Source organism: Salvelinus namaycush, chromosome 19, assembly GCF_016432855.1.
Source record: "Salvelinus namaycush isolate Seneca chromosome 19, SaNama_1.0, whole genome shotgun sequence".
Lineage (NCBI taxonomy): Eukaryota > Metazoa > Chordata > Actinopteri > Salmoniformes > Salmonidae > Salvelinus > Salvelinus namaycush.
The window spans coordinates 18,018,749-18,035,601 of record NC_052325.1 but is presented as its reverse complement, the minus strand read 5'-3'; the positions used below and the strand labels follow the sequence as shown (position 1 = coordinate 18,035,601).

Sequence of the window (16,853 nt, the reverse complement as noted above, 5' to 3'; positions counted from 1 at the left end):
GGACACGAGAGATGAGGAGGAAGGACTAACGCTTGGTCGCTTAGCAACCATGGTGCGAATGGCCACTGAACTTAAGCGAGTAGCTGAGGAATGGGACCCTTTGATGAGCCGTTCATTACAGTTCTCCAACGTAATCGATGGTGGCATGTCGGTGTACAAGGATCTTTTTGCAAAGAAGAAAAAAGAGCGACAACAGCTGCCTATCACTATGTTCTTCTCCCGAACAAACACACCTGCACAGCGGGCTTCAGAAGAAGAGAACACTGCAGAGCGCAGTCAGGATGCAGCGGCCCAGTCTGAAGAGCAGTTAAACGGCCTACACGTGAGTCACTGTATTTGTATACATGTAATAGTTGCTAATTGTAAAAAAAAAAAAAAGTTTTCTATTTCGCGGATTTCACTTATCGCGGGTCATTTTCGGAACGTAACCCCCGCGATAAACGAGGGATTACTGTATACCATTATTAACAGAAAACCATGATTAGTTTCCATTTGAATAAGGACTTACCAACTGGAGAAACTGCCATGGTGGTGTTGCTTTCGTCACTCTTGCGGCTGAATCCGGCATCATTCTGAGCGTAGACTCTGAATTGATATTCCAGTCCTTCAATAAGGCCAAGGATTCTGTAGTCTGTTCCAGGGATAGCCACAGTGTTGACCTTCTGCCACATGACACTGTTCTTCTCCTTCTTCTCAACATGGTAGCCCTTGACTGGACAGCCACCATTGAAGACGGGCAGCTCCCACTGAATTGTCATTCCGTCGTTGGTGACGTTGTACACAACAGGCTTTCCTGGTGGACCTGCAGGCCTGAACTGGTGTTTAGCGACAACGCTTGGTGACACCAGCGGCTCACTGACTCCATATATATTCTCAGCACGCACTCTGAACTGGTACCCTATTCCCTTGATCAAGTTGGGCACCTTGAATGTTGTGTCAGTGACACTAGAGCATGCCATCTTCCAGTCATTCTGAGATGTGTCGCGCTTCTCTACAGAGTAGCAAGTGATTTCTCCACCTCCGTAATCATTTGGCTCCTCCCAGGATATTGTGACACTGTCTGCTCTGACCTCATCAAAGTTGATGGGTGCGACAGGCTTTGATGGTGGTCCGCGAGTTATGACAAAAACGTTGAAGGATTTTCTGTACACCCTGTTATCAAGAGTAAGTGTGTATTTCCCACCATGCTCTGGTCTCACATTCTTGATCATGAGAACAACTTTGTTGTCTGTTTTCCTGAAGCGTACTAGTTCGCTCTCCTTCAGTGGCATATTGTCCTTAAGCCAATACGTGGCAGGTCTGGGTTTACCCTTATAGGGCAATTCAATGTGTACATTATGGCCCACACGGACACTGATTTCCCCACCTGGATACTCATCCAGGTTGGCCTCTGGTGGGATGACAAAGTCCTTCACTTCAATTGGTCCAATTTCAGTGAAGTCACCCTTCCCCTTTTCATTTCTGGCGGCAACTCTGAAATTCATTTGTGAGGTTTCTTTGAGTTTTGGTACTTTGTGTTCACATTGTTTGCTGCAGCCGGCAGCTGCCCAGTCCTCTTCACCCTTGAGTCTCTTCTCAATGACGTAGTCAGATATGATGCTTCCACCATCATAATCAGGCTTCACCCACTGCAGTGTTACAGAGGTCTTTGAGGCATCCTTCATAGAAACTTCTTTGACTGGACCAGGAGTTTCTGTAGCTTTTACTGGTTCAACTGTGCTGCAAGGATCACTTATTCCAAATTCATTCTCTGCTGATACACGGAAGAAGAAGGATGTTTTCTCTGAGAGATCTTCAATGGTATAAAATTGTTCTGTGCATTTGGTTGTCACACTAGAGTAGGATCTCTTGGATGAGTCTCTCTTTTCAATGATGTAATTGGTAATATCAGCACCACCATCAAGTTCAGGTTCTTCCCAGCACATGGTTACTTTACCACGAGTGACATCCTTCAACACCAGGTTTGTGCAGACAGCTGGTGAGTCTTGAACCTTCACAGACAGTGTCATTGACTTTGGCTCTCCTACACCGTTTTCAATCTTCACAGTGTACCTACCAGTGTCATTACGGCTGACTTCTGGAATAACAAGGGTTGATGTAGTATCTGTGTGGTGGATTTCATATTTTTTATTATTGTCGATGTTCTCGTCTCCGAACATCCAAGTAGCACTAGGTGCAGGTCTGCCCTTGAGGGGCACTGTGATCTCCACATCCTGCTTGGCTTTTACGATGTAGTGAGTTCTCATGGCAACATCTGGATCGAAGATAGCTTCCTCTGTAAAAATCATTAAAAGATACATACTTTATTTACTGCCTTTTCACTACTAGGAAAAGGGACAAAATCTTATGAAACAAAATGTCAATGTAGATGCAATGAAACCATGAGGTGTGTTAACTTACCCAGAATATCCTTAGCATGAACGGGCTCTTTCATCTTAATGGCCTCTCCACGCCCTGCGATGTTGACTGCAGATACACGGAAGTAGTAGTCAACATCTGGTGTTAGGCCGGACACAACGTACTCTGCTGTCCTCACTTCTCCCTTCTGGCTGATTACAATCCATTCTCCATTGTCTGCTTCTTCTTCCTCCTCTTCTTCTCCTTCTGATTCAGATGATTCTTCTTTGGGTGGTTTGCGTCGTAGACCCTCCACGTCCGTCAGCTGTTCAACAACGTAGCTGAGGATCTCACTGCCTCCGTCCCACTCTGGCTTGGCCCATCCAAGGGTGATAGATGTCTTGGTTGAGTCAACCACTTTGAGCTTGGTAGGTTCATATGGTGGTTCTAATAAAGAGAATTCACATAATGTAGATATAGTTTTCATAGAGAAGTAAAGGATATGACTTTTACTTATTACATAAGTTAGATGGATGTTACATTTTTTTGCTTACCAACTGGATCAGCTGCTTTGTAGTAGTCAGACACATCTGAGAAGGGGCCCTCTCCGGCTTTGTTGATGGCACACACACGGTATTGATATTCATTGCCTTCTGTTAGGTTAAAGATAGTCGTAGTGGTGTTGTTAATCGGATCTTTCAAGACCTTTATCCAGCGAAGGCTCTTCTTGTCACGTCTCTCAAGGTAGTAGCCAGTTACTTGACTACCGCCATCCACACCTGGTTTGTCCCATACAACTACCATTGTTGATTTGGTTATAGTTGTTACCTCTGGTGTGGCAGGCTGTCCTGGGGTAACTGTGAAAATAATATAAAGAGTCGGTTAAGTTCTAAAAGTAAATCCAAAAACAGAGGGGTAACTGTCTTTTATGTCTTTTATAACAGAAGACTTAATATGCAGGTCAAGTTGATCATTTTGGGGAATGTCTGCTTTATATTCCATCAGATACAACTTCCGTTTGTGTGTTTCAAAATAGTGTTTTTTACTTTGTATACCACAATGTTATGTCCTGTTTTGTTTTATACTTACCAAATAAATTTTTGGCAATAACAGGCTCAGAGTCCAAGGGCTCTCCATTTCCGAACTTGTTGACACCCCTCACACGGAAAATGTACTCATTTCCTCGTACCAACTTCATGACACCTATGTAGCACTCTTCTAGTCTCTCAGACACGGTAGACCATACCACTCTGCTGGTTTCACGTTTCTCCACAACATAATGGCTGACCTTAGCACCACCCTCATCAGTGATTGGCTCCCACTTAAGAATGATCTTGTCTGCTGTGACTAGCATAAACTGAATCAAGCCAGGAGGTGGTCCAGGTTTGTCTGGTGAAGAGGAGAAAACATTGAGTGCATTAATAATACATTATTTAACTCATAACAACATGTCTGTTGCAAATTAAAGTATGACACAATTAGATGACATAAGCTAAATGACATGTAAAAAATGTTTACCTAGAACTTCTATCCTGATGGTGGCAGATGCCGAACCCAGAGCGTTTTTGATCTTTATTTCATATGTGCCAGTGTGGCTACGAGTTGCGTCCTTGATGAGAAGACTAGAGCAATCAGTAGTGCTCTCGATGGATAGTGTAGTGCTTGACACCATTTCTTTTCCATCCTTGTACCACTCAATTGTTGGCAGAGGCTTGGCAAGAATTCCCACTCTGATCTTAACCATGGATCCGGCTTTGTATTTCACAACATCTAAATACTCTGGAGGAAGATCGATCGCAGGGGCACCTGAACATGAGAAAAACAAAATATTAGCAACAAAATAATAAAGCAAATATCAAGAAAATGACAGTTTCTTTAACCATTGAAAAGTAAAATGAGCTCAACTCACCACATGAATCGACACAAGTGATTGGACCGACGACATCAGATGGATTGCTGATAGAACCGATTGCGTTCTTTGCGTAAACTCTGAACTCATAGGATTCATTCTGGGTCAAGCATGACATTGTGAAGTTCATCTCAATCACGTTAGTGAAGTTGGCCCTTGTCCATCTGCCATCTGGGCAGTCCTTCCTCTCCACCATGTATCCAGTGATCTTGCTGCCACCATCATAAGGCGGCCTAACCCAGGCCAGACTGATGGAGTTCTTTGTGATCTCGGAGACTCTTACAGCTGCCGGGGGCTCTGAAATAGAAAATCAAATTGATCAAGAACAGTTGATGAAAAATACCAACACCATCCACAACAAATTCAGTGACCAAAAAACAAAAATAATCCATAAGACATTTACCGCAGTTATCAATGGCGAGCACCTCTTCTGATATTTTGCTGATTTTTCCAATACCAGCTGCATTTTCTGCTGTCACCTTGAATTCGTAGATGAGGCCAGGGCAGATGTTTGTTACTCTCAGCTGTGTTCCAATGATTGCTACTTTGTTGACCTTTTGCCACAGAATACTGCTTCTCTCTTTCATCTGCAGGTGGTAGCCTGTGACAGTGTTTCCTCCATCTGTGACAGGCTCGTTCCAGTTGACTGTAATGCTCTCTCTTGAAACCATGGTTACCCATGGTGTTGATGGAGGGCCAGGGAATGCTAGAATAAACAATGTAATCCTGTAAATTTCAGTCTAATTCAAAGACAAATGAAGATAGTGATTAAGGTAGTGGGAATGGATGGTATACTAATAAATGATAGAGACACTTACTGTATGGAAGCTTCACTGTGATTGGTGGGGTGTCAATGTGGTCACTGATACCAAAGCGATTCTCTGCCTTGATTCTGAACTGATATTCCTCTCCTTTGGTAAGCTTGCCGGCCTTTATGGCACTTCTCGCAACCTGAGAAGACACTTCAGTCCAAGCAGGTGTGCTTGTTTCACGTCTCAGTACAACGTAGTTGGTAACTGGGCTGCCACCATCATACACAGGAGGAGCCCATTTGAGAGCCACTGTGGATTCAGTCACTTCACCAACCTCAATAGGGCCAGTTGGAGGACCAGGTCTATCCAACACAACGATGTTGATGAACATCTTGGTGATACCACTTGTATTGGAGGCGATGATGTCATATCTGCCAGCATCACTTGCAATGCTCTCGTTCAGTTTGATGATCAGGCTTTCAGCAGTAACTTGAGTGACCAATCTCTTGGATGGTTTCAGAATAACAGTGTTTCTTGATAGAATAACCTTTGCCAAAGGTTTGCTGGTCATAGGAAGCTCAAAGGTCAGATTTGATCCTGATCTCACATAGACAGTATTGCTGGGGTAGTTCTTCATGTCAAAATCTGGGGCCTCTGTAAAACAAACAGTCACAGCATATACAATTTAGCTAATTATCAGTTAATATACACTATTAGCCATGACAGATATGCTGACAATATTTATATAATTCAAAATTAGAAGAGGTGAGTTGAAAACCTACCCAGTTGATCTTTCACTACAACAGGAACGATCATCTCTTTGGGTTCGCCGAATCCAGCATGATTCTGAGCACTAACTCTGAAGAAGTATTCAGCATTTTCCTTCAAGTTTTTGATTTGGAAGGAAGTTGTGTTCACAAGAGTAACCTTCGACCATTTGGGTTGTCCTTTCTCAAGTGCTTCAATGAAGTACTGAGTTACTCTGCTTCCACCATCGTGTTCTGGTCTCATCCATCCGATTGTAACACTGTCCTTGGTTACCGCAATAGCCCCAAGCTTTTGAGGTGGACTTGGTTTTTCTGCAAATATTAAGAACAAAAGTTATAAACAATCAAGATTGTATGGGGTAATTTCTTCATGCAAGTATCAAACAGATAGCAAAATAATACACAAAGTAAAGAAATGTCAAACCTGTAATCTTTGTTCCATTCTTGGGGATAGCAGCTACACCCACTCCGAATTCGTTTTCTCCCATGACTCTGAAGTAATAGAAGGCTCCCTCTTGTAAATCTTCCACTTTGTAGGACAACGCGTGGCAGTTGTTAGTCACACACACCCATGCCTTTTTGCTGGCTTCACGTTTCTCAACATGGTAGGCCTTCACAACATCACCTCCATCATTTTCTGGAGCTTCCCATGTAACGGTAGCAGTGTCTTTGGTGACATCCTTAACAACTACATTAAGTGGTGGTCCAGGAGAGTCAAGAACCTTTACAACTATTGGTAATGTTACTGGGTCTCCAATGCCATTCTCTAATGTTACAGTGTACTGTCCAGAGTCATTTCTTGTTGCCGTTTCAATTGTTAGTGAAGTGCAGCTGTGATTTGTTTCAATGGTTGCTCTTGCCTTGAGGTCTACTTCCTCCTTGCTCCATTCTACTGATGGTGCAGGTTTTCCCTTATAAGGTACAGTCAGAGTGAATGAGTTGCCATGCTTGACAATCAATGTCTTGCGCATTTCTATGTCAACATCAAACATAGGCTCCACAGTTCTATCCATTGCTGCGATAGGCTCAGAAATTGGACTTTGCTCGCTTTCACCAATCTTGTTTATTGCCTTAACAGCAAACTCATATTCTTCATCTGCTGTAAGTCCAGAGACGGTGAACTCCATGCTCTTCATGTTCTGAATGGCCACTGTCCATTCCTCGTCCTTAAGTTTCTTATACTCCACACTGTATCCAAGGATGGGAGCTCCACCATCTTCTAGTGGCTTGTTCCAAATGATGGAGATTGAACTCTTGGTTGAATCAACAACCTTTGGTTTACTTGGTGGGTCTGGCTCGACCTGTTCATCTTCAGCCCTAAACGATGGGCATGCTTCACTTGGAGGACTCAAACCAGCAGCGTTTTCAGCAAACACGCGGAACACATATTCATATCCTTTTCGTAGTTTAGTTGCTATAGTTGCCAATTCAGTCACAAGCTCTCTGTTCACACGGACCCAGAGTAGACCTGCCGTGTCGCGCCTTTCAATTACATATCCAGTAATTTCACTGCCTCCATCTGAAACAGGTTTCTGCCAGACAAGTTTCATCTCCTCACTGGATACCTCCGTGATCTCACAATTTGTGGGAGCAGATGGTTTTGTGAATGGATCAGCCACTTTGACGACCTCACTCTCAAGGGCCTCGCCAAGTCCATACTTATTGACGGCCATGACCCTGAAGATGTATTCATTACCCTTGAGGAGATTTGTGACCTTGAAATGTGTCCTGTTCAGATCTGCATTCACCACTGTCCAAGCAAGACGGCTTGTTTCACGTTTCTCAACAACGTAGTGTGTGATATCTGCACCGCCTGCTTCTTGAGGAGGACCCCATGCTAAGGTGACATCTTCAGCTGTAATGCCTGTAGTCGCCAGGGGGCCAGCGGGAGGTCCTGGCTTATCCAGGATCACAACGTCCACTGGTGTAGATACTGTTCCGGCAATATTTTGCAGAGTTAAAGTATATTGTCCAGAATCACGCCTTATGCAGTCCTTCACAATTACTGAGGTGCTGGTATCTGTTGCAAGAATCAGAATTCTGGCCCTGAGCTCGATCTCTTTGCCATCTTTTTTCCATGATGTTACTGGCAGTGGACGACCAGCGATATCTGCATTGATTTTAAGAACATCTCCTGCTTTCACAACGACAACAGCTCTGTACTTCACGTCCATCATGATACGTGGTGGATCCACATCATCCTTGACTGTGATTGAACCAGTGGAATAAGATGGGTCACTGAAGCATCCAGCAGCATTCTTTGCAATGACACGGAAGTCATACTGCTGGTCCTTGGTAAGGCCTGTGACGTCATAGTACGTTTCCACCACGTTGGTGAAGTTACACCTCATCCAGCGGCCTTCTGGGAGATCTCTGCGTTCAATAATGTAACCAGTAACCTTGGCTCCACCATCGTACTCTGGCTTCGTCCAAGCGAGGGATACTGATGTTCTTGTGATACCTGTCACTGTTGGCTCGCCAGGGGGATCGCATGGATCTCTTGCAGAAACAGCCTCACATGCTTTGCTGCATTTTCCAATTCCAGCAATGTTTTCAGCGTAAACGCGGTATTCGTACCCCATGCCCTCTTCAATGCCAGTCACTTTGTATTCTGTATCTTTGATGAGACCTCTATTCATCTTGTTCCAGATGATACTGGTTCTCTCCTTTCGCTCCAAATGATATCCAAGAACTGTGCTGCCTCCGTCGTTGACTGGCTCATTCCATGTGACAAGCATGTAAATCTTGGTTGCATGTACCACTTTAGGAGTCGATGGTGGGCCAGGTAGCTTGAAGTTATACTGGGCTGTAATTCCACGGGAATCTGTATGTTGACTCTTTCCATAACGATTTACAGCATAGATACGGAACTGGTATTCAGCACCCTTTGTCAATCGGGAGGCTTTAATTGCTGTTGTTGCAACATTTGCTGAGACCATTTGCCAATCTGTTGCGTTTGTATCTCTTTTCTCTACAATGTAGTTGTTGATGCAGCAACCACCATCATACTCTGGTGGAGCCCATGACAATGAAATACTGTCTGAAGTTACAGCAGTTGGTTTGATAGCAGTTGGTGGACCAGGTTTGTCAAGGACAATAATTCCAATCTCTGCTATTTTCATTCCACCTGGGTTTGCGGCAGTGATTTCATATTTTCCGACATGTTCTCTGCCCGCCTCCTTTATAATAATTTTGGATGAGGTCTTGGTATTCAGAATTGTCAATGAGCTTGTTTGCTTCAAAGGAAGGCCATGATGTTTCCATGCAATAACAGGTTTAGGTCGGCCCCTAACTGGGATTTCAACTGTAAGATCACCTCCAGCCTTCACACTGTAAGTGTTGAATAACACCTCAATTGAGGGTTCAATAGCAATATCTTTTGTTGTCACAGGTAGACCAAGTTCCTTTGGTACACTCTTTCCCTTCTCGTTGATTGCAATGACTCTGAATGAATATGCGTCACCTGCTACTAGGTTTGCAATAGTTGTTTCCAGGATTTTGACTGTGCATGAAGTATTCCACTTCTGGGTACCCTTGTCATCCTTACCTTGCACCTCAACGTTGTAGCACATTACTTTGCTTCCACCATCATGAGCTGGCTTTTCCCAGGCAAGTGATACACTGTTTTTCGTGAGATCTGTAACTCTGACATTTCGTGGTGGCATAGGCACTTCAGAAACTTTAATTGGGTTTTTGGTTTCAGCCATCAACCCAATGCCATACTCATTTACAGCACATACACGGAAGTAGAAAATGCATCCCTCTGGCAACTCATCAATCTTGAAGGAATTAGATAAGCAGTTAGTTGTCACGGCAGTGTAAGCCTTTCTGGTGGATTCTCGCTTCTCCACAATGTAATTGGTTATTTTTGATCCACCGTCTGTGAGTGGTGTTTCCCAAACAAGATTCACAGAATCTTTTTTGATATCTTTGACTGCAAAGGCCTGTGGAGCACTTGGTGTGTCCAACACTCTGACGTTGATAAGTGCAGATTTTTCACCAGTGTTATTCTCAAGGTTCAATGTATATTTGCCACTGTCGAATCGGTTTACATTGTCAATTACAAGCATAGTATATGAGCTTGTGGATTCTATCATGACACGTTCTGTCAGCTCGCCGTCCAACTTTGCCCATTTAACTTCAGGTTCAGGTCTTCCTCTGATTGTGACAAACAGACGCAGAGATCCACCTGCACGGACAGAGACAACCTTCCTGAGGTTGGCATCCAGTTCAATCTCTGGTGCCTCAACTCTTTCTGCAGCAATCACAGTGCCATGGATATCTGCAGGTTCACCAACTCCCTCTGAATTGATAGCACAGACACGGAATTTGTATTCTAGTCCTGCCTTCAAGTCCTTAATAGTGAGGTGTGTCGCTTGGATGCCAGTTGGGGGTGTACAAATGGTCCATTCATACTCCTTAGGAGGTTCTTTTACCTCTTCTACTGCTGCTGCTTCCACTTCCTCCTCTTCTTCCAAAAACTCTTCTTCTGCTGCTGCTGCTTCTTTCCTTTTCTTTTCCTCTTCCATTGCTTTCCTCTCCTCTTCTGTCACCTCTCTCATTTCAACAATGTACCCTTTGATGTATGCTCCACCGTCAGAAGCGGGTTTGCCCCAAGTCAAGGACACAGTCGAGCTGGTGTGATCTGTCACCTTAGGATGGTGTGGTGGTCCAGGTGCTGTTGTAGCATTGCATGCTCTGTAGAACAGGGAGAGTTCGCTCAGATCTCCCACTCCAGCTTCGTTCTCTGCAGAAACACGATATTCATAGAAATGACCATCCAAAAGCCCAGTGACTTTGAAGTGTAGATCAGTCAATGGCTGCCGGTTGCATTTGGTCCACCTTACACCATCTTTGTCACGTTTCTCAAGATGGTAGCAGTCAATTTCTGCTCCACCATTGTTCTCTGGCTTTGACCATGATAGGACCATAGAATCCTTTGTTATTTTACTTGCTTCAGGTGTTCCGGGTGCACTTGGAGGCTTGTATGGATTGCGTGCAGTTACTGCCTCACACTCCAAAGGATCACCAATGCCATATTTGTTCACAGCCCTAACCCTGAAGATATATTCGTTCAATTCCAGTAGGTTGATCACTTTGAAATTTGTAGCTTGAATATTTGCGTTAACCACAGTCCAGGATAACCGACTGGTCTCTCTCTTTTCCAGAATATAGTGACTTATAGCTGCACCACCATCCAGAGAGGGATCAGTCCAAGATAGGAAGCATCTGTCGGCAGTCAGTCCAGTGACTCTCAGTGGTCCAGTGGGTGCACCTGGTTTATCAAGGACCTTCACAGTGATTGGGATTGTCTTTACCCCACCAATATTGGTGAGACTGAGGTCATAGTTTCCACTATCTAACCTTGTGCAGTCCTTGATATGCATAGCTGCACGTTTCTGTGTAGTTTTCACTTCAATTCGAAGAGCTTTGTCCATTTGCTTTCCTTCCTTCAACCATAAGACCTCAGGAGCGGGTTTGCCATAGATGTCAGCATCCAAAACTAAGTTGTCCCCAGCATTAACAACAATGACATCCTTGTATTTAGGATCCATTGAGGCTCTTGGTGCTTCAATCTCATCTGTGGCAGTAATGGGTCCAGTGCTGTCAGAAGGCTCACTGAAAATACCAGCGGCATTTCTTGCAATCACTCTGAACTCATATTGTTCATTTTCTGTCAAGCCAGAGATGGCAAATTCTGTCTCAATGACATTTGTGAAGTTGGCTCTCATCCAGCGACCCTCAATGTTGGCTAGATCTCTCCGCTCCACAATATATCCAGTGATCTTACTGCCTCCATCATACAGTGGCTTAGTCCATTGAATCACAATGTGGTTCTTGGAGATAACAGTAGCCTCAGGGGTACCTGGTAGATCAACTGGATCTCGAGCAACGAATGATTCTGATATTTTGGATGCTCTGCCAATGCCAACAATGTTTTCAGCATAGACCCTGTATTCATATCCAATGTCCTCCTCAAGATTACATATCTTGAAAGAGGTATCAGCGATGAGGGCTTTGTTGAGTTTCGTCCACATAATGCTGGTTCTTTCTTTAGATTCAAGATGGTATCCAATAACCGTACTACCACCATCATTGACTGGCTCATTCCATTCAATAATCATTTGATCCTTTGTTGCAGATTTGATGTATGGAGTTCCGGGTGGTCCTGGGGATTTGTATGGATATTGCACCAGAATTGATTTTGTGTCCAAAGGAGCGCCCTTTCCATATCTATTCTCAGCACAGATTCTGAAACAGTACTCTGCGCCAGTTTTCAGCTTGGTTATTTTGATAGCTGTTCTAGCGAGCTGTGCATTCACACTTTGCCATGCTGTTTGTGTTGTATCTCGTCTTTCCACATTGTAATGCTTTACTTGACATCCGCCTGTGTACTCCGGGGCACCCCATGAAAGACTGACAGAGTTATTGCTTACTTCAAGGACTTTAATGGGTCCGGTTGGTGGACCAGGTTTGTCAAGGATTGTGATTCCTATGTCTTCAGAGAATAAGCCAGCTGTGTTAGTTGCCGTAATGGTATACTTTCCAAAGTCGTCCTTACATGCCTCAGTAATTTTAATGGTAGCAGTTGTTGCTGTGTTTATCACATTCACTCTTGTTGTTATTTTCAATGGCAGACCCTCTTTCCTCCAAACAATTTGGGGTTTCGGCCTACCAAACACTGGGATTTCTACTATCAGATCGTCACCAGCTTTGACGGTGTAGGTGTTGAACATGAGTTTTAAGCTTGGTTCAATAGTCATGTCATTAGCAACAACTGGCATAGCCAGTGCTTTAGGCTCACTCTTTCCCTTCTCATTGTAAGCTATGATACGGATCAGATACTCCTGTCCAGCAGTAAGTCCAGTGACTGTGCCATGACAATCACCCTTTGTGGATGTTGCAACACCCCATTTGTCCCCTCCCTTTTGCTGCATCTCAACTAGGTAACCGGTAATTCTGCTTCCACCATCATGCTCTGGTTTTTCCCATCCGAACGATGCGCTGACTTTAGTAACATCAGTCAAGAAGATCTTTCCGACTGGAAGAGGCACCTCAGAGGCCTTTGTTGCAAGCTTTGTTTCAGTCGACGATCCAATTCCATATTCATTCTCAGCCATAACTCTGAAGTAATACATAGCCCCCTCAACAAGGTTTTCAACTTTGTAGGTTGTTTTGTTGACCTTGGTTGTTACATTTGCAAAAGCTTTCCTGATTGATTCACGTTTGTCAACAACATAATTCTTGATTTTCGCTCCGCCATCAGTAAGAGGGGCATCCCAAACAAGAGTTATGGAGTCTTTCTTGATCTCTGTCAGTTTGAGATTCAGAGGGGCACCTGGTGTATCTAGCACTTTCACAGTTACAAATTCAGAAACGGTACCACTGCTGTTCTTCACAGTCACATTGTACTTTCCAGAATCACTTCTGTCACAAGAGTCAATGGAAAGCTGAGTATAGTTGAGACCTTTCTCAACCACTGCTTTCTCTTGCAATTCTTGTTCTTCCTCCACTTCTTCAACCTTCTTCAGCTTACACCACTTAATCTCTGGCGTTGGTCTGCCTTTGAATGGTACATTGATTCTCACAGATCCTCCAGCACGCACCACAATTCCTTTCCTCAATTCCGAGTCCAGTTGAATTTCTGGATCCTCTACCTTCTCCTCTGGTTTAGATGTTCCAGATACAGCAGCTAGTTCACCAACACCCAGTTTGTTGATAGCACAGACCTGGATCTGATATTCCTGACCCTCTGTAAGTTTTGTGATTTCAAATTTATTGACCCGCAGGCCTGTTGGTGGAGTGCACATTGTCCATTCCTCCTCCTCAGCTTTGCAAATCTCTACAATGTATCCCTGGATAGGACAGCCACCATCGCTGAGAGGCTTTCCCCATGCGACTGTGATTGAGCTCTTTGTGGTATCAATCACATGTGCATGTGTGGGTGCCCCAGGTTTGTACTTGGGATCACAGGCCTTAAAGTATGACGTTGGTAGACTTGGCTCACCAACACCAGCTGCATTTTCAGCAGATACTCTAAACTCATATTCATGATCTGATGTCAGACCTGTTACTCTGAAAGATAGGTCTGTGACCTTTTGCCTGTTGCATTTGGTCCATTTAACTCCAGCTCTGTCTTTCTTTTCAATGATGTAAGTAGTAATGTCACTTCCCCCATCGGTCTCTGGTGCAGAATAGCAGACAGTCATGGAATCCCGGGCAATGTTCGTTACATCATTAACATGTGGTGCGCCAGGGACAACAAATGGATTTTTCATTATTACTGCTGAAGACTCCACATGTTCACCAATGCCATAACTGTTGATAGCCATGACACGGAAAATATACTCATTGCCCTCCAGGAGACTAGTTACTTTATACACTGTGGTCTCACAGCTGTTAGAAACCATAGTCCAAGCAAGACGACTGGTTTCACGCCTCTCAATGAGGTAGTGTGTGATGTTACTGCCTCCATCATGTAGTGGGGCACGCCATGACAGAGTACATTTGTCACAAGCGACTCCAGTGACATGGAGTGAACCTACAGGTGGTCCTGGTCTGTCTAGTACATTCACCTTGAATGGAACTGACTCTGATCCAGCAACATTTGTCAGGACAAGTTTGTAATTTCCACCGTCAACTCTGACAGAATCCTTCACAACTATCATTGCGACGCTTTCTGTATTTTTGATCTCCAATCTCATTGTATTCTTTTCAATTTCCACATCATCCTTGAACCACTGGATTGTGGGTACTGGCTTTCCATGTACATCAGCATCAAGTTTGAATGTGTCTCCTGCATTGATAATGATCGTTTTGGTGAACGCAGGATCAATAGAATATTTTGGCGCTTCCACCTCATCGTTTGCTGTTATAGGTCCACTGTTATAAGATGGCTTGCTGAATGTTCCAACTGCATTCTTAGCAATGACTCTGAAGTCATACTGTGCATCAGCAGTTAGTCCAGTAGCAGTAAACCTGGTCTCAATAACGTTGGTAAAGTTTGCCTTCATCCAGCGTCCCTCTGGAAGGTCACGTTTCTCAACAACATAACCAGTAATCACACTTCCTCCATCATATTCTGGCTTTGTCCATTCAATGGTGATGGACTCTTTGTTTACAATGATAGCCTCTGGGGTGCCAGGAGGATCACAAGGATCATGTGCAACACAACCCTCTGAGATTTTGCTGCATCTGCCAATACCAACGATATTTTCAGCATAAACTCTGAATTCATATTCAACGGCCTCCTCTAAGGGACCGGTTTTGTAAATGGTGTCTTTAACGAGTGACTTGTTAAGCTTAGTCCAGAGGATGCTGTTTCTCTCTTTCCTTTCAAGGTGATAGCCTAGAACAGAACTACCTCCATCTGCGACTGGTTCATGCCACTCCACAACCATATATTCCTTGGAGAGAGATGCAATGAATGGAGTGCCGGGTGGGCCAGGTTCTTTGTAAGGGTACTTTATAGTCAAAGGATGTGAGTCCAAACCGTAACTCTTGCCATATCGATTTTGAGCAATGATTCTGAATTGATATTCAGCCCCAGTTTTCAGCCTTTGCACCTTGAGCGTAGTTCTTGCCACGGAGGCAGCAACATTCTCCCAAGATGTGGTGGTTGTGTCTCTTTTCTGAACAATGTAATTTGAAATCTGGCAGCCACCAGAATGCTTTGGTGGACCCCAAGAAATAGTTGCAGTGTTAATAGTAACTTCATCAAACTTTACAGGTCCACTTGGTGGGCCAGGTTTATCAAGAGCAATGATTTCAATTGTTGCATTCTTTTCCCCAACTACATTAGTAACATTAATGCCATACATTCCGCCATCTTCTCCTGTAGCCTCTGTGATACTTAGAGTTGTGCTCTCTGGAGTGTTAGTGATTTTAACCCTTGAGGTGTGGAGTAGGATTGATCCATCCTTTGTCCATTTAACTGCTGGTTTAGGACGTCCTGCGATCGGGATTTCAACCTTGAAGTCTTTACCAACCCGAACACTGTAATTGCTAAATGCAGGTCTAACATCAGGCTCGATAACAAGGTCCTTTGCTGTCACTGGAAGTGCAAGTTCCCTTGGGTCACTCTTTCCTTTGTCATTGATAGCAAACACTCTGAAAATATATTCTTCACCCGGATTTAGATTGTTGACAACAGACTCCATTGCTCTGACAGTTGCAACACCTGACCATTTCTCAGAGCCTTTAGGTTGTATCTCTAGCAGGTAATGAATGATTCTACTTCCACCATCATGCTCAGGCTTCTCCCAGGCAAGAGAGATGCTTGTCTTGGTTTGGTCAACAACACTCAGTTTTCGTGGGATTTGGGGTACCTCTGAGGCTTTGATGGGATCAATGGTTGCTGTAGGCAAGCCAACACCATGTTCGTTTTCAGCAAGGACTCGGAAATAATAATTGCAACCCTCTTGAAGGTTCTCAACCTTGTATGATAATTTGTGGCAGTTTGTCACCACAGCTGCATAGGCTTTCCTGGTGCTTTCCCGCTTCTCAACAATATAGTTTCTGATTTTAGCTCCTCCATCCAACACAGGGGCATCCCATGTAAGTGTCACTGATTCACCAGTGATATCTTTCACTTTGAGGTTGACTGGGGCACTAGGTGTGTCAAGAACTCTAACGCTAATTAAAGCAGATTTTTCACCACTGGCGTTCTCTGCAGAAATAGTATATTTTCCACTGTCAAATCTGTTGACATTGTCAATCACAAGGGACGTGTAACTACTTGTCACTTCAACTTGTGCATTCTCCTTAATTGGACCTTCATCCTTTCCCCATTTGACTTCAGGTTGAGGTCGCCCTCTGATAGGAATGAACAGCCTGAGGGAACATCCAGCCTTAATGTTCACAACCTTTCTCAGGTCTGGGTCAATGTCCAGATCTGGTTCCTCAATCCTCTCCTCGACAAGAATTATTCCAGAGACATCTGCATGGTCTCCAACACCAAGCTTGTTGACAGCACAAACTCTGAACTTGTACAAATGCATTTCCTCCAATTTTCTAACTTCAAATCTTGTTTGTTTGATGCCACTTGGTGGAGTACAGATAGTCCACACGTCAGCAGGTTCTTCCTCT

General features: G+C 44.0%; 1 protein-coding gene across 1 annotated transcript in view; it reads right to left on the bottom strand.

Moving 5' to 3' along the window:
- ttn.1 (titin, tandem duplicate 1) overlaps positions 1-16,853 on the bottom strand; it is a 167,363-nt gene that overhangs the window by 26,960 nt on the left and 123,550 nt on the right. The window contains exons 180-191 of the mRNA XM_039014232.1: positions 10,309-16,849; positions 6,190-10,179; positions 5,781-6,077; positions 5,065-5,652; positions 4,650-4,952; positions 4,247-4,543; positions 3,856-4,143; positions 3,427-3,726; positions 2,892-3,194; positions 2,647-2,784; positions 2,401-2,604; positions 509-2,275 (exon numbers count right to left, since the gene is read on the bottom strand). Of these exons, the coding sequence (XP_038870160.1) occupies positions 509-2,275; positions 2,401-2,604; positions 2,647-2,784; positions 2,892-3,194; positions 3,427-3,726; positions 3,856-4,143; positions 4,247-4,543; positions 4,650-4,952; positions 5,065-5,652; positions 5,781-6,077; positions 6,190-10,179; positions 10,309-16,849 (15,016 nt within the window). The remainder of the gene's footprint in view (positions 1-508; positions 2,276-2,400; positions 2,605-2,646; positions 2,785-2,891; positions 3,195-3,426; positions 3,727-3,855; positions 4,144-4,246; positions 4,544-4,649; positions 4,953-5,064; positions 5,653-5,780; positions 6,078-6,189; positions 10,180-10,308; positions 16,850-16,853) is intronic.